General features: G+C 58.1%; 1 protein-coding gene across 1 annotated transcript; it reads left to right on the top strand.

The window, feature by feature from the left end:
* The first annotated feature begins 1,756 nt into the window (after positions 1-1,756).
* On the top strand, positions 1,757-19,933 carry CAPNS1 (calpain small subunit 1). Its single transcript, XM_073321416.2, has 11 exons — positions 1,757-1,882; positions 7,263-7,497; positions 12,929-12,962; positions 13,996-14,085; positions 15,034-15,091; positions 16,057-16,121; positions 16,528-16,596; positions 17,288-17,366; positions 17,457-17,573; positions 18,386-18,444; positions 18,934-19,933. Exons 2-11 carry the CDS (start codon positions 7,307-7,309, stop codon positions 18,958-18,960), a joined length of 789 nt encoding a protein of 262 aa, XP_073177517.2. The 5' UTR covers positions 1,757-1,882; positions 7,263-7,306; the 3' UTR covers positions 18,961-19,933.
* Positions 19,934-21,285: the final 1,352 nt, after the last annotated feature.

Here is a 21,285-nt window from a genome sequence, read left to right as displayed (position 1 = left end):
CCTCAGTTTCCCCAGCTGTACAATGGGGATAATGATACTGCCCTCCTTTGCAAAGTGCTTTGAGATCTGGTGTCTAAGAGCATAATAAATCATCATTAGACAATCCTCAGTAGGGCCTGGTTCTCCAATACCTTGCACCTAACACCACTCTGGTCTGGGTAGCATTTCCCACTCACTCTGCATGGTGTCAGTGATTGTGCAGGGCCAGAAGTGATGGAAACTCAGCCTCACCGCATATCTAGGAGGAACGTGATGCAGGATTGCAGAAAGCCCCATCCGGGAGCAAATGGGTCACTTGTGCGGCTGGAAAAGGCTCTGAAGCCAGATTTCCAGCCAGTGTCTATTGGCCTCGCTGAGCCAAATTCCCAGAGGTGGAGATTAACCTAACTGTATTAGAGTCAATGGGGCCAGATTCTCCTGCGGGTGTAAACCAGTGAGAGCAATTTACACCATTTGGCACCCAGCCCATTGTAACCAACTTTCCTCCTTGCCCATCCTTGCATGTTTTCAGAGGCTGAACTAACCCTTCCTAGAAGGGGTGTGCTGGCACCCTGCAGCCTCACATTCCAGGCAGCTGATTCAGAGCAAGGAGCTTCCCTCCCCACGCCCCTTTCCTGGGGAAAACCACAATAAATATTTGTACACTCTGCCTCACAGTTTAGCTGCAGGCTGGCAACTAAAGAGAGATAGCGGGGAAGGAGTAAGGGGCGGAGATCCAACTTCCTTAAAGAAACAGGATGTAGCTAAATCCACCCATGCCCCCACAACCTGTTGAGTCTGGGTGCTGGATTCTGATTTGCGTTTACACCTGGGGCAATCCAGAGTCACTCCAGGATCAGAATCTGTCCCTGGCGCTGAGCAGCCAGGCACATAAGCGCTGAGCATGGGTGATAATGTCCATGTGTCATGGGTCTGACCCCCCCCCCCCCACAAGCCCAAGGGCCTCGATCCTGTGCAGGTCTATGCCCATGCAGAACCTCATTGGCTTACATGTGGCTCAGCTTGCAGGGAACTCAGCCCTCAAAGTCCTGATCCCCTGGGCACTGCTGTAGAGCGCCTCACGGGGGGGGGGGGGTTCCTTGTCCACGACTGGGGCTCATAGGTGCTACCCTAATACCAGTAATAATCTAACCATTAGACTTCACTCCTCTCCCTGAGCTGAGAATTGGGCCCTGGTAATCTTGCTTCCCAGTTCCAACCAGGAGAGCCCACTCCTCTTCCCAAGCGGGGAGGAGAACCCAGGCGTCCTGACCCCTGGGAACTCCATCCCACTGTCCATGGGAACAGGACCCAGAAGTCCCTGAGTCCCACTCCCCCAACACTAACCACTAAGCCCATCATCTAAGAAGGAGTCCCTGGTGTTGGCTGTCTCTAAGATCCTACTCAGGCTCACGGGGAGAGCTGCCTGGAGGGAGTTTCCCAAGCCAGAGTGGCTAATTCAGCCGTGGAGGCAGGTGGGTCTTTCTCTGGAGTTGTGGGTTGGAGGCCCACATGGGGTACTTTTAGTTTTGGGCATCGATCCACCCTAACAATGGTTACACTGAATTAAGCCTGTGGGAGGGGCAGGGGGGGTGTCTATTGGTTGGGCTGGGGGAGTCAGGGATAGCCCTCCGGACTCCTGGGTTCTTTCTCCAGCTCTGGGAGGGGAGCGGGATCTAGTGGTTAGACCGGGGGGGCTGGGAGCCAGGACTCCTGGGTTCTCTCTGAGCCCTGCGGGCGGCACTAGGGCCCCGGTGGATCCGGGAGGCGCCTCTGGCCGCGGCTGTGGGGCCCGCCCCGCCGCAGTGACTCGCTCGGGCGTGGCGGGTCCCGCAGTCCCGTCCCGGCCGCTGGCAGAGGCCCGCTGCAGGCAGAGCCCGGAGTCCCGCATCGCCTCCCGCAGGTAGGTCCTGGGGGGGCCTCCCCGACTGGCCACCCCGTCGCCCGCTGGGTCCCCGGCTCCTGCCCCCAGCGGATCCCTCCGTGGCCGGCCCCCGTCCTGGCTTCCGCTGCCCCAGATCCCTGGGGCTGGGGGCCGCTCGTGCACCGGATGGATCCCCCGCTGCCCACTGGGTCCCCTCCCTTTCTGATCCCCATCCACTGAATCCCCTCCCCTTTCTCCGGGATCCCCTCCCGCCCCCTGGATTCCCTCCCTTCCCCCGGGAATCGCCTTCTGATCCCCATCCACTGACTCCCCTCTCCTTTCTCTGGGGATTCCCTCCTGCCCCCTGGATTTCCTCCTGGCCCCTGGATTCCCTCCCTTTCCCCTGGGAATCGCCTTCTGATCCCCTCCCTTCCCCCCGGGATTCCCCCCTGAGTACTGGATCGCTTCCCCTCTGGGGATCCCATTTTGATCCCCATCCACTAGATCCCCTCCATTCCCCCAAGATCCCCTCCTACCCCCTGCACAGTGAATTCCCTCCCTTCCCCCTGGGGATCCCCTTTCTGATCCTCATGCACTGGATCCCTCCCTTCCCCCCGGGATCCCTTTCTACCCTCTGAGCACTGGATCCCCTCTTTTTTCCCCCTGGGGATTCCCCCTCTGATTCCCTTCCTTCCCTGGGATCCCCTCCTGCCCCCTGCACACTTGATCCCCTCTCCTTCCCCCGTGATCCCCTCCTGCCCCCTGCACACTTGATCCTCTCTCCTTCCCCTGTGATCCCCTGCACACTGGATCCCCTCCCCTTCCCCCTAGGATCCCCTTCTGTTTCCCCCATGTGCATTGGATTCCTTCCTCTTTATCCCCTGGTGATTACCCATCTGCACTGAATGCCCTCCCCTTTCTCCACTGGGGATCCCCTTTGAATCCCCCAGGCACATGGGATCCCCTTCCTTCTGCCGGGGGATCCCCTCCTGCCCCCATGCATGCTGGATCCCTCCCCTTTCTTCCTCAGGATTCCCTTTTGAATCCCCCCACACTGGATCCCTGCCCTTCCCCCTGGGGGTCTCTGATCCCCTCCCTCTGGATCTCCTCTTTTCTTCCCTGGAGATTTCAGATCTTCACACACTGGATCCCCATGGGGCTCAAATTCCTTCCTTACTCCATTCTCTCTATCCTTTCCCCTTCCCTGGAGATGTGTCCCTCTGGGTTCCTCCCTCTATAGCATGATCCCTAAATCCCTACCTGGTAATCCCTTTGCCCCATTCGATCCCTTGAAATCTATCCTCCACTCCTACACTGGGGCCTTTTCTCCCCTCTGCTGTGGTTGTCTAACCCCCTTCCCACTCCATCCTTTTACACCTCCAACTTTCTGCTCTCTTTGGATTCCTCCCCTAGGATCTCTAGGGCAGTGGCTGTCCAGACGACTGTACCCCTTTTGCGAGTCTGATTTCTCTCATGCACCCCTAAATTGCTCCTTGCTCAAGAAGGATTTGCTGGCCAAACCAGACCTCAAAAGACCAAAGTGTCCCAGTGCGCTAATGCTGACGAATGGCCGACTTTCTCATTTTGACCAGAGCCTTATAAAAGAAATCCGCTGGAATAGCAATATTGTACTTCCATTTCAGTGCCTCGTCTATAGCGCAGTCTAAACGAGTCATTGGCTGTATGAAATTTGAGTTTGTACTGACCTCCCTAGTGCTTTTTATGCAGCCTGTTGTAAAACGAGGCGGAGTTGATGGAAGACCTCTGCGTAACCCCAGCGGTACGCGGTACCCGTACTGCTGGTTGGGAACCCCTGCTCTAGGGGATCCTCTTAGGACTAGAAGACCTCTGCGTAACCCCAGCGGTACGCGGTACCCGTACTGCTGGTTGGGAACCCCTGCTCTAGGGGATCCTCTTAGGACTAGATTCTCTCTTCCCCTTCCCCCCCCACCCCACTGGATTCCTCCCCCCTGGGGACAACTTGCTCTTCTTTACGCTGGATCGCCCCACCACCATCCCTCCTACTGGGATCCTTCTCCAGGGAGATCTCTTGCCACCCTGAACACTGGATTTCTTCCCCTCCACCTGGATTTCAGGGAATCTCCTGCTTCCTCTTTACACTGGATTCCTTTCCCCACAGGGATCTCTTGACCCCCTTTATGCTGGATTCCTCCCCCTCCACGGGGTTTTCAGGGAGTTTCTTCCTTCTCCTTTTTGCTGGATTCCTCTCACCCATGGGGAACACGGATACCTCTTCCCCACAGGGACTGTGTGTGTGCGTGCGTCTGTCCGTGCTCTGACCCAGCAAGGAGGGGATCTCTTCTCTTTGGCTCATGTCCCCCCATTAGCCCCCCACCCCCACCCCAGCAGACGGGGTGCCAACTGGCTTGCTCAGCCCTGGGCCTAACTAGGCTTCTTGCACACCGGTCCTGGGTCACTGACCTCCACCCCTTCGCCTGCCCCCCGGCTGGCTGGAGCCTATGAACCTGGTTTGGCCTCCCACCCTGGCTGCTCTCCCATGGAACTAACGCCCCATTGTCTCTCTCTTCGCCCACGCCCCCAGGCATCTGGCCTGGTGCCCAGAGGCCTCCCGCTGCTCTAGCATTGGTCTTTCCCCAGCTGACACCGCACCCAGCTCTCCTGCCCCCGGGCTGCTGCAGTTCCAGCTCTGGGGCGCTCTTCTCGCTTTTGTGTGGCCTGGAGTCGAGGCCTCATAGCTCCTGGGTTCTGCTCAGGGGTCTCAGGCGCAGAGGGAAGGCAGTGGGGGCTGGTGGTTAGAGCAGGGGGGCTGGGAGCCAGGACTCCTGGGTTCTCTTTACAGGTGGAAGAGGAGTGGGGTTTAGTGGTTCGAACAGCAAGGCAGGGAGCCGGGACTCCTAGGTTCTGGTCCCAACTCGGGGAGAGGAGTGGGGTCTGGTGGTTAGAGCAGGGAAGCGCTGGGAGGCAGGACTTCTGTTTCATTCCCCCGCCCCACTCGATTAAATGGAGAGAAAGGTGGGTGGCTGAGTCCATACGACTTTTACTGTCATACCCCGCTTGTCCTGTGAGCTAGCCTGGCCTCAGGGTGTCGCGTGCTAAAGCTGTCTTGGCAGAGCCCCTATTAAGGCCCAATTAAATCTGTTTGGCCTGCTAATCAAGCCAGCGGTCGACCTGGGAATCAGCTGGGCCCTCGCGATTCTACAGCCCCGGATGCTCATCTGGGATCCTGCATCTTGCGCATAAAGCGTGTTAGAATCCTGCTTGCTCTCCCCGTCTGCCCCGGGGCCAGTCAGTGGATGCGTTTTGCGGGGAGCTGAGATGGGGCCCGTTTAGCCCAGTCGGCTTCCCCTCCCCCCGCTTACAAATGGGCCGTAGGTGTAGACAATGCCCCAGTGTTCTCTGATTTGCATCGTCTGGGCTCCGCTGTTCCTGCAGCGCCGGCATTAAATCTTCCAAAGCTCGACCCGGTCTGCTGAAACTGGCTGGTGATTTCGCCCGCTGAAAACAGAAGAGGGGAAAATAGTCGCTAACGAAACAAAAGTTCTTTTGTGTCCCTCAGCAGCACCGGCCAGATTTTAAATGAACCCCGGCGGGTGTTCATTTAGTACCTGCTAGGTGGTTATGGCGGGTGTTTTCCCTGTTTCACAGCAGGGGAAACTGAGGCACGGAGCGAGGGCGTGAGTGGCTCGAGATCACATGGGACGTTAGTGGCAAAGCTGGGAGGCCTGACTTCTGGTCTCTCCCAATCCAACTTGGAATCATAGAAGATCAGGGTTGGAAGGGACCTCAGGAGGTATCTAGTCCAACCCCCTGCTCCACTCCAAGCAGGACCAATCCCCAATTTTTGCCCCAGATCCCTAAATGGCCCCCTCAAGGATTGAACTCACAACCCTGGGTTTAGCAGGCCAATGCTCAAACCACTGAGCTATCCATCCCCCTGTTGAGCTATCCCTGCTTGGGCTTAATTTTTAGGTCCGCCCCAAACCCAAATCTGAGCCGATCGAGTCATTTTCCGACCCAACCCTTCTCCCGAAACCTGCGGCATTGCCACCGGCATCTCCTGCCCGTGGGGTTGGCACAGCGGCGGCTGCGTGCCCTGCCCCGGCCATCTACCCGCTGCTGCGTCGTGTGGCGTGCGGGGGGGCCACAGGTTTCCCACCTGACGCAGACCCAACCCTTGTAGTCGGTCCTGTCGGTTCGGGTCAGGTTGCAGGGCTCTGTGTTAGACTGCATCCCACTGCCAGAACTGGGGATAGAACCCAGGAGTCCTGACCCCTCCCCGCAACCCGCACATCAGTCCCCTCCGAGCTGACTGCGTTCCTCTCCCAGAGCTCAGAACAGATGTACAGAGAGAGAGATTCCAGAGTTGTTGCTGCCCATCGCCCTTGTATCAGGGCTTTTTTCCACTAGCAGAATCCCCTGTGGATTTCATAGTCTCTCTGCCATGTCTCCCTCTTTGGGGAAAAAAAAATCCTGCCTGGGGTAGGGATTTGGGGTTTTGTTTTGCTATTTTTTATTCATTTCTCCTCTTTCTTGTTTGTTCTGTTTCTGTATAGTGGGTTGGCTGGGGTTCATTGGGTCGCAGGTGCCGTCTGTGTCAGCCTGATGGTGGAAAGGTTTTTGTCAAAGCTGGGGACTTTGAAGCGCGTTCAGAGCTGGGGCTAGAACCCAGGAGTCCTGGCTCCCAGCCCTGCTGCTCTAACCACTAGACACCACTGCCCTCCCAGACCTGGGAATGGAACGTCAGAGTCCTGGCTCCTAGCCCCTGTGCTCCCCTTCCAGAGCTGGGGTTAGAACCCAGGAGTCCTGGCTTCTAGCCCCCCCCGGCCTCCCCACTCTAACCACTAGTCCCTGCTCCCCTGCCACAACTTGGAATAGAATGTGAGAAGCCTGGCCTCCAGCCCCCCCCCTGGCTCCCCTTCCAGAGTTGAGATTAGAACCCAGGAGTCCCGGCTCCCAACCCCAACCCCTGCTCTAACTACTAGACCCTGCTCCCCTCCCATGCAAAAGCATGGCACCAGATGCCCGTGGTTACTCTCCAGTTTGATTCCCTGTTTTGGCAACACCCCATCCAGATCCTGCTAGGTGCTGGGGCCCTACCCCCTCCGGGAGTTAGAGGGCGCTCGGTCCCCTGCAGGTGTGGGCCTTGAAATTGTCCAGGAGCTAACTAACCAGGTGCTTGTGCCAGACGCTTCCCAGAGCATCCTGCTTGCCCCCCTATGGGCCGCTTCTGCTGTGAGGCTACTGAGCAAACACTGCGGGTGGGGCGGAGGGGGCAGTTCCTCCTGGGCGAAGACCCCTGTCGTCTGTGCTGAAAACCCTCCTGGGAGAGACGTCGTCGTCTCCCCAAGGGGAAAAGGGTGGCCGCGCTTTGTAGCAGAACCACCGGTGGGTTGAGGGGGAGTGGAACTGACCAGCCCTTTGTCTGTTTTCTTTCCAGCCCATCTTTTTCGCAGATCTTCCTCCAGCTAGGAAACCGCCCCCATGTTCCTGGTCAAGAACTTCCTAGGAGGGGGAGGGGGAGGGGGAGGGGGCGGAAGCGGGGGCTTCGGCGGGAACATCGGGAACGTGATCGGAGGATTCCTGAGTGGCGGCGGTGGAGGAGGACGGGCTGGAGGTGAGGGATGCGGTGGCGGAGCCATGGGCATCATCGGGGGAGTGATCAGTGCTATCAGGTTCGTACGTAGCCTTGTTGTTGTTGGTTTTGCGCTAATGCCTGGGCTCCGTGACCGAGGCCGGGGCCTCGTCAGGGTGGGCGCCGCCCAGACGCACGGCGAGGGAGATCGGGGTCCCGCCGGGCCGGGCGCTGCCCAGACGCACGGTGACCGAGATCGGGGTCCAATTGTGCCGGGCGCCGCCCAGACGCACGGTGACGGAGATCAGGGTCCTTATCGGGCCGGGCGCCGCCCAGACGCACGGTGACGGAGATCAGGGTCCTTATCGGGCCGGGCGCCGCCCAGACGCACGGTGACCGAGATCGGGGTCCCGCCGGGCCGGGCGCCGCCCAGACGCACGGTGACGGAGATCAGGGTCCTTATCGGGCCGGGCGCTGCCCAGACGCACGGTGACGGAGATCAGGGTCCTTATCGGGCCGGGCACCGCCCAGACGCACGGTGACGGAGATCAGGGTCCTTATCGGGCCGGGCGCCGCCCAGACGCACGGCGAGGGAGATCGGGGTCCCGCCGGGCCGGGCGCCGCCCAGACGCACGGTGACGGAGATCAGGGTCCTTATCGGGCCGGGCGCCGCCCAGACGCACGGTGACGGAGATCAGGGTCCTTATCGGGCCGGGCGCCGCCCAGACGCACGGTGACGGAGATCAGGGTCCTTATCGGGCCGGGCGCTGCCCAGACGCACGGTGACGGAGATCGGGGTCCAATTGTGCCGGGCACCGCCCAGACGCACGGTGACGGAGATCAGGGTCCTTATCGGGCCGGGCGCCGCCCAGACGCACGGTGACGGAGATCAGGGTCCTTATCGGGCCGGGCGCCGCCCAGACGCACGGTGACGGAGATCAGGGTCCTTATCGGGCCGGGCGCTGCCCAGACGCACGGTGACGGAGATCGGGGTCCAATTGTGCCGGGCGCCGCCCAGACGCACGGTGACGGAGATCGGGGTCCCATCGGGCCGGGCGCTGCCCAGACGCACGGTGACGGAGATCAGGGTCCTTATCGGGCCGGGCGCCGCCCAGACGCACGGTGACGGAGATCAGGGTCCTTATCGGGCCGGGCGCTGCCCAGACGCACGGTGACGGAGATCAGGGTCCTTATCGGGCCGGGCGCTGCCCAGACGCACGGTGACGGAGATCAGGGTCCTTATCGGGCCGGGCGCCGCCCAGACGCACGGTGACGGAGATCAGGGTCCTTATCGGGCCGGGCGCTGCCCAGACGCACGGTGACGGAGATCAGGGTCCTTATCGGGCCGGGCGCCGCCCAGACGCACGGTGACGGAGATCAGGGTCCTTATCGGGCCGGGCGCCGCCCAGACGCACGGTGACGGAGATCAGGGTCCTTATCGGGCCGGGCGCTGCCCAGACGCACGGTGACGGAGATCAGGGTCCTTATCGGGCCGGGCGCCGCCCAGACACACAGTGATGGAAATCGGGGTCCCGTCGGGCCGGGCGCTGCCCAGACACACGGTGACCGAGATCGGGGTCCCATCGGGCCGGGCGCCGCCCAAACGCATGGCGAGGGAGATCGGGGTCCTGTCAGGCCGGGTGCTACCCAGACACACGGTGACGGAGATCGGGGTCCCATCGGGCCGGGTGCCGCCCAAACGCATGGCGAGGGAGAGTCAGGGTGCCGTCAGGCCGGGTGCTACCCAGACACACGGTGACGGAGATCGGGGTCCTTATCGGGCCGGGCGCCGCCCAGACGTGCGGTGACGGAGATCGGGGTCCTTATCGGGCCGGGTGCTGCCCAGACGCGCGGTGATGGAGATCGGGGTCCCATCGGGCCTGGCACTGCCCAGACAGACTTTAAGAGACAGCCTTTGCCATTTCAATAGATAAGGAAGGCTCATTACCCCATTTTCTAGTCGGAGGAACTGAGGCCCAGAGAGATCAATGTGCATCTTTTCCTCCTTGGAGACTTTGGACAGTTCGAGAGCGGGGGTCCGGGCACTAGGACTCCTGGGTTCTTTTCTCGGATTGGATTGGGGTTGGGGGGAGTGCCTTTGGATCAAGGACAGTGGGATGAGTTTGTCTGTGCCAGTCTCCAATAGTGGGAGGAGAAACCCCAGACAGGCTCCTTAATTGTTGTCTTTCTGTTTGCTGGCCAAAAGGGCTGGTTTGAATGGCTGGATCTGCAGGGTGGGCGCAGCATGGGGAGCTGCATGGTAATAATACTTCACTCTCATCTAGCATTTTTCATCTGTAGCTCTCAAAGTGCTGTGTTAACGAGGGCAGAATCACAGAGATGTCGGACTGGAAGGAACCTCGAGAGATCACCTAGTCCACACCTCCTCCTCCTCCCCCCTCCCTCCAGTTTACTGGGCCAAGTAAACCTAGACCATGCCTGAGAGGGGTTTTTCCAGCCTGTTCTTAAAAACCTCCAACCATGGGTATTCCACAACCTCCCTTGATCACCTGTTCCAGAGCCTAACTCCCCTGAGAGTTACAAAGTTTTTCCTAATACCTCACCTCAATCTCCCTTCCTGCCAGTTAAGCTAATTCCTTCTTGTCCTCTCCTCAAATGGATATGAAGAATCACCGTCCTCTTTATATCAACCTTTTACACGTCATTATCCCCATTTTACAGATGGGGAAACTGAGGCTCGGTAAGTGACGTGCCCAAAGTTGGCCAGCGGCTGGGTCAGTCTCTCATCCCCAGCTGCTGTGCCCTGCCCCGACCTGGAGGGACCTGCTTTAGAGGGTGAGAGGAGAGGTCAGCCCTGGTGGCTGCTGAGTGGCCGGGAAGGGTAGTGGATTATGTGTCGGGGGCATAGATCTTGCTAGGAACTGGACTGAATTTATTACAGGCAGGGGCCACCATACAGCCATCCAGGGTGGGGAGTGTAACAATTTTCAGCCAGGCCAGATTCGAACTGGTGAACTTGTGGGTGAAAGGCTCCCTAGCCTAAAGGCTCCTAAAGAGTCTGGCTGTGTCCCTGACGATACTGTTGTTGGCTGTAGGGGCCTGTTTATTGGTGTTCACGCTCTCCTCTGGACTTGCTTCAATGTGTCCACATCTTTCCCGAAATGTGGCGCCCAGAACTGGACACAATCCTCCAGCTGAGGCCTAATCAGCGCGGAGTAGAGCGGAAGAATCTCTTCTCGTGTCTTGCTTACAACACTCCTGCTGATACAGCCCAGAATGATGTTTGCTTTGTTTTTTTTTGGTTGGGCAAGAGTGTGACGCTGTTCACCCCTATTTAGCTAGTGGTCCACTCTGACCCCCAGACCCCTTTTTGCAGTACTCCTTCCTAGGCCGTCACTTCCCACTGTGTATGTGTGAACCTGATTGTTCCTTCCTAAGTGGAGCACTTGGCATTTGTCCTTGTTGAATTTCATCCTATTGACTTCAGAGCATCTCTCCAGTTTGTCCAGGTCATTCTGGATTTTCATCCTCTCCTCCGAAGCACTTGCAACCCCTCCCGGCTTGCTATCGTCTGCAAACTTTATAAGGGTCCTCTCTATGCCATTATCTAAATCACTGATGAAGATATTGAACAGAACCGGACCCAGGACTGATCCCAGCGGGACCCCACTCGTTAGGCCCTTCCAGCATGACTGTGAATCACTGATAACTACTCTCTGGGAACGTATCCCAGATCCTTCCGGGATCTGTTGATGCTGGGGCACCAGAGGAGCGTGTGGTGTTTTGGGGTTCACCCAGGCTGGGCGAGGTGCTGGCAGGCTGAGACAAAGGAACTGAGCAATCTGATCTCTGTCTGGCCTGGAAATGCTGGACAGGAGACCGAGTCTCTGAGACGCTCGTTTTCAGTTTAATTCCCGTCTTGGCCTCACTTGACCCATGGGCCTTTGTGAATCAACTCACTTGGCTTTCATCTCGTAAATCACCAGCCGCTGATTGAGCTCCATCGAGGGTCTGCCTGATGGGCTGGAGGATCTGTAGTGGGGGCCCAGTGGGAGGGGCTGGTCCCTCCAGGGCGATTTTAGGGCTGGAGAGGTCTTGATTTCAGCTTGCAGGCTGGGTAAAGGCTGGTCGTTGAAGGCACCCAGAGTTTCAGGGCAGGCGGTGACCCATCCCCTTACTGGTCTGGCTTGAACCCCAGAATCCCATGGCCTCTTGGGGGAAGTGGATTCTCCCTTGCTAGGAGGTGTTGCTTTGAATGTGGTGCCCTGCCCTATTGATGGGGTGGCGGGGGGGGGGAAGGCTGGGGATTAGGGCTGGCTGGGCGGCTCTGCCTTGTTTTGCTTTTTAGTCAGACTGGTTTGTCCACATAGTGGGAACTAGCTAGAGGCCCAGGCCCCAGGAAAACCCTGACGAGCGCAGGGGAGAGTTCCCGTTTTCTCTGTCCCCGCCTCAGTTCTTCCCCTGATGCTGGGCTCTTCTGTCATCACTGATAGTCCCCCCAGTGCTTTCCATGCATAAGATCCCCAAGCACCTGGCAAACCATATACGCAGGGATCCCTCACCCAGCACTGAAATGCAGCCACCTCTGGGGGTGGGGTGTGGCAGCTGTTTATACAGGGATCTACCTCTAAATTGGAAAGTGGTTCTGCAGTTTATCATGCCATGTATTGTGTGTAGGGGAGGCAGCGTGGTCTAGTGGCTGGGACACTGAACTGGGAGATAGGAGCCCTAAGTTCTGTTCCCAGCTCTGCTGTTGTCTCTGTGTGAGCCTGGATGTGACTCTGTGCCTCAAGTTTCCCCCTCTGTATAGCAGGGAGGTGCTCTTCCATGTATTATGGTGGCACGCTAGGAACCCCAGGTGCCAGGTGCTGTACAGACACACAACTAAGGGGTGGCTCCTGTTTCAGGTGCATCATTTCACTTGACAACAGCCAGATCTTCACTTCTGGGATGCTTTTGTCTCAGCCACCTCTCTTCTATAGCACTCGAAATATTAAATACATTAAATATTAAGGAACTGGACTGGGACTTGGGGAATCTTGGTTCAATGCCTGGCTCCATCACTTGGCTCCCTGTGTGATCTTGGGCAAATCGCTGCATCTCACTGGGCCTCAGTTTCCCCAACTGTAAAACTGGAATAGTAACTATTCCCTTGTCTATGCAGATTGGAAGCTCGTGGGATCAGGTACTGTCTCAGTCAGGTTCTGTGCAGCGCCTGGCACAGTGGGGCCCTGATCTCGGTCAGGGTCTGTGCAGCGCCTGGCAAAGAGGGGCCCTGATCTCGGTCGGGGTCCGTGCGGCGCCCGGCGCGACGGGGGCCCTGATCTCGGTCGGAGTCCGTGCAGCGCCTGGCACAGGGGGGCCCTGATCTCGGTCGGGGTCCGTGCGGCGCCCGGCGCGACGGGGGCCCTGACCTCGGTCGGGGTCCGTGCGGCGCCCGGCGCGACGGGGGCCCTGATCTTGACTGGTGCTGCCATAATGCAAATATATAATAACTTTACCAGATGGACGTGTGTGTATAAAAGACCCTTCATAATTGTTTCCTCTTTCTTTCCCCCTCTGTTTCACAGTGAAGCAGCAGCTCAGTATAATCCGGAGCCACCGGTAAGTCCTGATTACCGTTCTTCTGTTCTAGCCCTGCCTGTCCTGCGTCTAACGACTCCTGTCAGATATTAACACCGGCCCTGGACAGGCTGAGTCTGTAGCAAAGCACGTGGGGGAGGGTTTTCTGGCACGGAGCCCCACTGCTTTTGTCGGGGTAAGCCGCGGGAATGCAGGCGTCCGCCCAGGAGTAAGTGTTCTGGGGTTTGTTTTGTTTTTTAAAGTGACTTGCAAAGACGAGTAAATGGGGCTCATGTCCTTGGCTGCTTGTTCACGGAGCACAAAGGCAGCCCAAGGTGTTGTGTCGTACGTGAGAAATTCAGGTCTCCTGATCCCTGTTTGTCCTGGAGGACGCTGTGGACGACTGGAGAACTGGATCGTGCCCTGCAAAGAAAATCTTATTGACCGGAAAGGGAGGGGAAAGTGGCTTTTATTCATTCAGGTTGTCTCTCTTTGGGCCAGATCCTCCTCTGGCGGTGTAAACTGGTTCTCTTGAAATCAGTGCCCTGGCGGGGGATCTGGCCCCATTGACTCCAGTGGCTTGAGACTCATTTAGACAGGCTGGGGATCTGACACCGGTGGAGTGACGCCCATTTACCCCACCGGCAAGCCTGTCTCATTCCTGATTTACACCATCTGAGTATCTGTCCCTTTGTGGGTTGTCAATGTCCAGCCCTATTTAACTCAGGGCACTCTTGGGGGAAAACGCTTTCTGCTAACGATCCACCCCAAACCTGCTTATAAAATATCCAAACCTGCCTTGCAATGAGCTGAAAGTCTCCTGCTTTCCTTGTCTATCCAAACAAGAGCTGGGTTCCCTGCGTCCGGGCTGTCCAGATATCCACTCCTCTTGGACTATGTCTCAGTTTCAGATACTTAAACGTTTTTTGCTAAGGAATCTGCACCTGCCAGTGGAGGACTGAAAATCGCTCTAGGGTCCTGGTGCTTCCTCTTTGGGTCATTGGAGAGACGTATATATGTTTAAACCACCCTGGCTATTTATATTTTGTAACTTTCTGTTTATTTCTGCCCCCAGCCCCCTCACAGCCACTTCTCCAACGTGGAAGCGAACGAGAGCGAGGAAGTACGCCAGTTTCGGCGCCTCTTCACGCAGCTGGCTGGAGATGTATGTATTTTCCCGTCCTCTCTCTTTGCATCCATCAGAAAGGGTCCCCGGCCCAGCCCTGAGGGCATCTCGCTGGGCCAAAATTTTCACTGAGGGCCTCTGATATTTATGTTAGGGGGGGCTCCGAATCGAGACTCCTCGGGCCTGACTCCCAGCCAATTCACAACCCCTTTGCAAATCAGGCCTCTGGTTACCCTGTGACCTTTCCTCTCCTATGACTTTCTCTCCGTAGATAGCCCTGCCCAGAATCCTCTGCAGCATGGGACTCTAGTGGGTTATGGGTAGGGCCCTACCAAATTCACGGCCATGAAAAATGCATCACAGACTGCAAAATCTGGTCTCCCACCGTGAAATCTGGTCTTTTGTGGGCTTTTACCCTATACTATACAGATGTCACGGGGGAGACCAGCGTTCTCAAATTGAGGGTCCTGACCCAAAAGGGAGTTGTGGGGGGTGGTGGTCACAAGGTTATTTTAGGAGTGTGTGGTATTGTCACCCTTCCTTCTGCGCTGCCTTCGGAGCTGGGCGGCTGGAGATCAGCGGTTGGCGAGGTGCCCAGCTCTGAAGGCAGGACCCCCCCAGCAGGAGCACAGAAGTAAGGGTAGCAGTATCGCAACCCCCCCAACATTAACCTCGCCCCCCCCCCAACTCCTTTTTGGGTCAGGACCCCTACAATTACAACACCGTGTAATTTCAGATTGAGATAGCTGAAATCATTAAATGGATGATTTAAAAAATCCTATGACCGTGAAATTGACCAAAATGGACCGTGAATTTGGTAGGGCCCTCGTTAAGGGGTGAAGAATGGGTGCAAGGAGGCAGCCGCCTCCATCCTGGAGCAGCCGGGAGGTGGCTCCCTGCAGGGTGATCTGCTCCAGAGAGACCAGGCAGGGCGAGAGTCACTCCAGCCCCGTGTGACGTCCCCCTTGTCTCTGTGCTTTGCGGCAGGATATGGAAGTGAGCGCCTCTGAGCTGATGAACATTCTCAACAAGGTGGTGACCAGACGTAAGTGGGGCCCGCAGTCCGTTTAAATCAAACCCTGCCTCGGTCGATTCATTTACGAAATGGTTAAAAGGTCCGGGCCGGCTGGACCCTGCCTCCCAGAGCATGGCTGTCCTGTGGTGCTTGGTAACCGTTCGTCCTGATGCTACAGGAAACCTAGGGAATGCCAGGACTCCTGGGTTCCATTTCCGGCTGGCTCGGGGTTTGACCTCAGGCAATGTGCTTTGGTTTCCCAGATTCATTGGTTTTAAGGCCAGAAGGGACAGTTGTCACGGAGTGTGGGGGAGTCGGGGCTCTGCACCCCACACTTCCTACGATTCACAGTGATTCTCAGCCAGCCAGTAAAACAGAAGATTTATTAGGTGACAGGAACACAGTCCAAAACAGAGCTCGTAGGTACAGGAAACAGGATCCCTCAGTTAGGTCCATCTTGGGGGGTAGGGAGCTCCAAACTGATACTCCCTCCAGCCTCTCCTCCGGCCATTGTCTCTTTCCCGGGCAAGGAGGCCACCTGATCTCTTTGTTTGCCAACACCTTCAGCTGGCACCTTGCAGGGGAGGGGCCCAGGCCATCAGTTGCCAGGAGACAGGGTGTTGTCTGCGTTCTCTGTGCAGACAGCATCACACTGTCCCTCTGCTCTGCAACAATCACACATCCTTATCCCACCACCTTGATACTTAAGAAATGCACAGGGGACTTTTGTGATCATCTCGCCTGACCTGTATAACGCAGGCCAGGGATTCCTGCATCCAGCCCATATCTGGTGGCTGAGCTAGCCGGCTGCCCTCTCTGAACAATGGGGGACGATGCTGAACTTCTGGTATCTCCATGGCACTGAGATGCCTGGCGCTGGACCCTGCGCCCCAGATGCAGTAGGTGCCATGCAGAGCTCCGTGGCCTGGTGCCCTGTCGTATTTACTCCTCCCGCATCATCTGAAATTGCCCAAGCCTGCTCTCTTGCCTTCCAGATCCTGACCTGAAGACAGACGGGTTCGGGATTGACACCTGTCGCAGCATGGTGGCCGTCATGGATGTATCCTCCTCCAGACTGATGTCTGCGCCCAGGAGCCTTTAAAGATACCAGGGCCCGATTCACAGCTCCCGTGTCTTTGTTCTCCCTATATTCTAGGCCCTGCCCAGCCCCTGCTATCGGTCTCCGGGCTGCCCTAACTCAAACTTCACCCCCTATGGGCCCTGGGGGGCAGAGAATAGCCACAGCTCAGTGCGCTCTGGCCATGTCCCTGATCTGCCCCCTATGCTGGGGCCCGTATGCCCAGCTCCACGCTGGCTGGGGAGATCCCCTGCATGGGTGAGAGTCTCAGGGGGCTGTTTCCACCCATGTTGAAGGCCCCTGTGCTGCTGGATCCTCTCCCCGCGGCTTGGCAGGGCCCCGGGTGGCTTTGGCCGACGTCTTTGTTCCTTGACCTCGAGCGCTTCAGAGCGACACGACCGGGAAGCTGGGCTTCGAGGAGTTCAAGTATTTGTGGGGGAACATCAAGAAGTGGCAGGTAGAGAGATCGGGGGGAGGGGGGCGGTTATCACGTGTGGCTGAGACCCGACTGTACCCCCCCTCTGGTGTGGGAACAGGAGTGGGAACGAGAGACCTTGGGGCTCCCAGTCTGGGGGGGGCCTTTTCAAGAGCGCTGGACTCCAAGCAGCCTTCCCGGCTGGAATTGACATGCGTTACTTTCAGCCCTGCGTGTGTGTGTGTGTGGGGGGGACCTTGCTGCTGCATTGCCTTCTGGGTACCCAGAATTCCCAGCGCCGCACCCCTGCCTACCTGCCAGAGGTACTGGGGGTGCCCGGCAGGGGGGCAGCTGGGATCCGAGCAGTCCCCTCCTTGGGGGCAGAGTTAAGGGGCTGCGTTGCCTCTGATGTCCCCCTCCCTGCTCCCTCCGTCACCCAGCGCTCTAGGGAGGGGCTGCCGTTTTAGTCGGGGGGGGCGGCATCTCGTGTCCCTCATGCCCCCCATGTGCCACTTGAGCGGTGGGGTGGTGGTTTCTTATTTCCCTCCCCTGCTCTGCCATTCTCCGGGGGGTGGATCTCGGCTTCTGTCCCTTCCCCCGTCACCCATATCTGCTATCTCTCTGCCTGTGGTCCCCCTCCCTGCCCAGCCCCAGTCTGCAGCTGGGTGTTCGTGCTGGGGGGGGGACTCTCTTAGCCCATAACCAACTTGTCTCCCCCCCCACCCACCCCCAGTGTGTCTACAAACAGTACGACACGGACCGATCCGGCACCATCGGGAGCAGCGAGCTGCCAGGCGCCTTCGAGGCAGCGGGTAAGGAGCCGCCGAGGGGTGGGATTGGTGGGCGGGGGAGTGACTGTCTCAGATCGATGGGGAGTGACTGTCTCTGCCCCCCACCCCCAGGCTTCCGGCTGAACGAGCAGCTGTACCAGATGATCGTGCGCAGGTACTCGGAGGAGAACGGCCACATGGACTTCGACAACTTCATCAGCTGCCTGGTTCGCCTGGACGCCATGTTCCGTAAGTGGCCTGTGGGTCGGTCCTGGGGATGGGGGGAGGGTTCTGGGGTCCCGCCTCTAGTGTGGGCTGGGCCCCTCCCATCTGGGTTTAGCTCTGTGTTTGTACAGCGCCTGGCACAATGGGGCCTGGTCCATGACAGGGGCTCCTAGGTGCTCCCGTAATCCACCTACTAGCAATAAAAATGTACAGCGCCTGGCGCATTATGCTAATGCAAGACATAATACAAAAAACCAACAGCAATGGTTGGTCTGGCACCTGAGCTGGTTTCTCTCTCATCCCGACCCCTCTGCCCTGGCCTCTGGCGAAATGGATTTCTGTCAGTGACTCGGCGCTCCAGCCAGAAACCGAGGGGTTAATCCTAACCAGTTCATGGGAACCCCCTGGTTCTGGACCTGTGAGGTCAAGGGGGTGGGCCACCGGCGTTTGCCTTGGAGAGAGGATGGCTCGTTAGCGATTGGAGCACAGGGATGGAGGTCAGGACTCCTGGGTTCTATCCCCAGCTCTAGGAGGGGAGTGGGGGCTGGTGGTTAGAGCAGGGGGTGGGGGGGCTGGGAGCCAGGACTCCTGGGTTCTATCTCCATGATCAGGGGATAGAGATCGGGGCGGCTCCTGCTGTGCCAGGCGCTGCACAGACACGTGCTGAGAGACAGTCCCAGCCCCCGATTTAGACAGTGGGGGAGGGAGAGAGAGGCAGGATTATCACCCCCCACCCTGGCTCACAGGTCGCTCACAGATAACTGAGATCTCCGGAGTCCCAGCCCACTGTGTTAACCATGAGGCCGCCCTTCCCCCTCTCCTCTCTACTCCTACAGGTGCCTTCAAGTCTCTGGATAAGGATGGGGACGGGCAGATCCGGGTGAACATCCAGGAGGTGAGTGAGGTGGGAGGCTGGCTGCCCCCTGGCCTTTACCTTCCTGCTCTCTAGCAAGGGACCCCGATGTGGTTCCTGCCTCCCTCGCAGGGCTGGCCAGGAACTCCTGGGTTAGCGGGTCCAGCCCGGCTTCCGCAGGCCACTCCTGGTGGAGCGGGGGCCGGGGCCAGGGACCTTCCCAGCTGCGTGAGGAGCGGCCGCAGCCCCAGCAAAGCCGCAGCATCCTATTGGGGTCCATGGGGAATGGCCCCTCTGCCAGCCCCGCACCCCCACCCCATTGGGGTCCACGGGAAATGGCCCCTCCCCTGGCCCTGCACCCCCACCCCATTGGGGTCCACGGGGAATGCCCCCTCCCCACTCCACCTTAAAAACAGGGGCCAATCCTCTCCCGCCCCTGGGTTCTGCGAGCCCGTCTGACGCCTGGGCGGTCTGTATTTCGTATTGCCCGGCCCAGCTCTCTCCTGACCACTCTTCCACTCTGCCCTGCAGTGGCTGCAGCTCACCATGTACTCCTAAGAGCCTGTGCGGCAGCCTGGACCGACGGCCCGGAGCGCGCCCCCGGCCTCCCCGGGCTCCATGCTGCGACCTGGGCCCCTCCACGGCAGCTGCGATCCGCCCTTCTCTTCGCTTTCTGATTTCCAACCCTCCCCCCGCTCCCTGGAAGACCAGGTGTGCCCTCCTCTCCATCCCCCACCTTAGCCGGCTCTGCTCCGGGACGCCCGGCCGCTCAGTCTGGTGCTGTGTACGGTCTGGGGGGTGGGGGGGGGGCGGCTTCCGATTTGGAGGTATGTTTGCTGCCATGTGATCCACGCTTCAGTGATCCCTCTTCGGGCCCCAAGGATCTCCCAGCTCCGGCGGGAGGGGGGGGCAGAAACGAAGCCAAATGCAGCCATCCGTGGAGCTCTTTACCCCTCCCCACACACACCGGCAGATTTTAACTTCCCGATCGTCTGGGATTCCGGCTCCCTCCCTGGCTGGAATTTCGTCGGTGGAATGGGAGCCCACCAGGCCAGTTCCTTTCCCTGCATGCAGTTTCTCCGCCCAGGCCCTCGCGAGGCTGGGCATGGGGCGGGGGCAGGTGGCAAAGCTTTTGACTGTAGCAGACATGGCAGCCCACCTGGCTCTCCGTCTTCCTCTAGTGGCTAGGTCATGTATAGCGATTTTATCCGGCTGCTGCAGGTAGAGGGTTGTGCTTTTTAGGTCCGGAGGTGCTGGGTTCGATCCCCCGCAGACCACCCAAGCCAGGGAAGGCATCTGATGGGCATCAAGTGCCCCCCGTCCCCAAGGGCATCGGGTGAGGCCGCTGCCGAGCTGGGGCATATGCCAGTCTGGGGCTGCCCTGCTCGGTGGTGGCATTTTGGAAGGCAGGAGGGATGCCCGGGCTGTTGGGGGTTTGCCCTGGAACGTACCAGCTGTATCTCTCACTGACGCCCACCGTGTTTTCTAAAGCTCAATAGAAACGATAATAAAGTTCTATAATAACATGTCACCAGAGCTCGGAGGCGTCTCTTTTCCGCCCCTGCCCTGCGTTCCAGCTAAACGTATGCTCCCTGCCAACCCCCTGTCTAGGAGCTGTCACTGTTTTCATACTTCATGCCTTCCCCCCTCTCCCCTGAAGCACTGACAGTTTAGGTCACTGCAATGCAGCTGCCTCTGGGGTGGAATGCAGCGGCTGTTTTTAACACCACACAACAGCTTAACTGGCCTTACTGTGGTGCTTGTGTGGGCCCCCTTGTCTGAGCACCTCACATTCTTTAATGTGTTTAGCCTCACAAGGTAGTCCAGTGCTACTCTCCCCGTGCACAGATGGGAAAATTGAGGCATGGAGCTGCAGTGACTTGCCCAAGCTTACTCAGAAGGAGCAGGGAATTGAACCCAGGTTTTGCTGAGTCCCAGGGTGGTGGCCAAAGGGGAAAATTTTAGGGATGCAGAATTATCCAAACTGGGATTTAACCAGTTGGATGTTCAGTTGCAAAAGGGTCAATGGAAAAATAAATGGGCCCAAATTTAAACACCTCCCATCTGTAAATCCACATCTTGACATCAAAGGACTTGCACCGGATTTCAGCTGGTGTTAACTGAGAACAGACTCTGACCCCAACGCCCTGAGCTCTTACTCTGGTTCCAGACTCAGTCGTTACATGCTACCGTGTCAACTGCCTGTCTCTGCCCTTTTTGGCATCCCTGCCTGAACTGGGGATGCACTATTCAGTGTGGGATACCTGGTGCAGATCAGCCGTCATGTTCCACCCCAGAGGTGGCAGCATTTCACTGGTGGTTGAGTGAGTCCCTCGGGAGGGAGGTCTGGAAAACACATTCCTCATCGGAGTTGGGGGGAAGGTACTAGGTAACAAGCAGGTATAGTGCTACTGGTAAGGGTTAGGGATGGGGAGATGGTCCCGTCTCTCCCCAGATGCAGCATGGCCTAGTGGCTAGGTTGGCAGACTGGGACCCAGGAGATCAGGGGGTCTGTTCCTGGCTCTGCTGTTTCCCTGCTGGGGGACTTGCTTCAAATCACTTCTCTCTGCATCTGTTTCCTCTCCTGCTGTCTGTCAATTGAGGCTGGAAGCCCTTCGGGACAGGAGCCATCTCTCGCTAGGGGTTTGTGCTGGCCTAGCACAATGGAGCCTGGGCTTGCAACGCACAGTGAGTGCTTGCCTGCCTCAGTTTCCCCCTCTGTAAAATGGGGATCATATTTATTACTCAGTCAGTCAGCTCTTTGGGGCAGTGTCATAGAATCATAGAAGATCAGGGTTGGAAGAGACCTCAGGAGGTACCTAGTCCAACCCCCTGCTCAAAGCAGGACCAATCCCCAACTAAATCATTCCCGCCAGGGCTTTG

The sequence above is a fragment of the Lepidochelys kempii genome, chromosome 23 (assembly GCF_965140285.1).
Source record: "Lepidochelys kempii isolate rLepKem1 chromosome 23, rLepKem1.hap1, whole genome shotgun sequence".
NCBI classification, from domain to species: domain Eukaryota; kingdom Metazoa; phylum Chordata; order Testudines; family Cheloniidae; genus Lepidochelys; species Lepidochelys kempii.
This window is presented reverse-complemented; position numbering and strand designations above follow the sequence as displayed.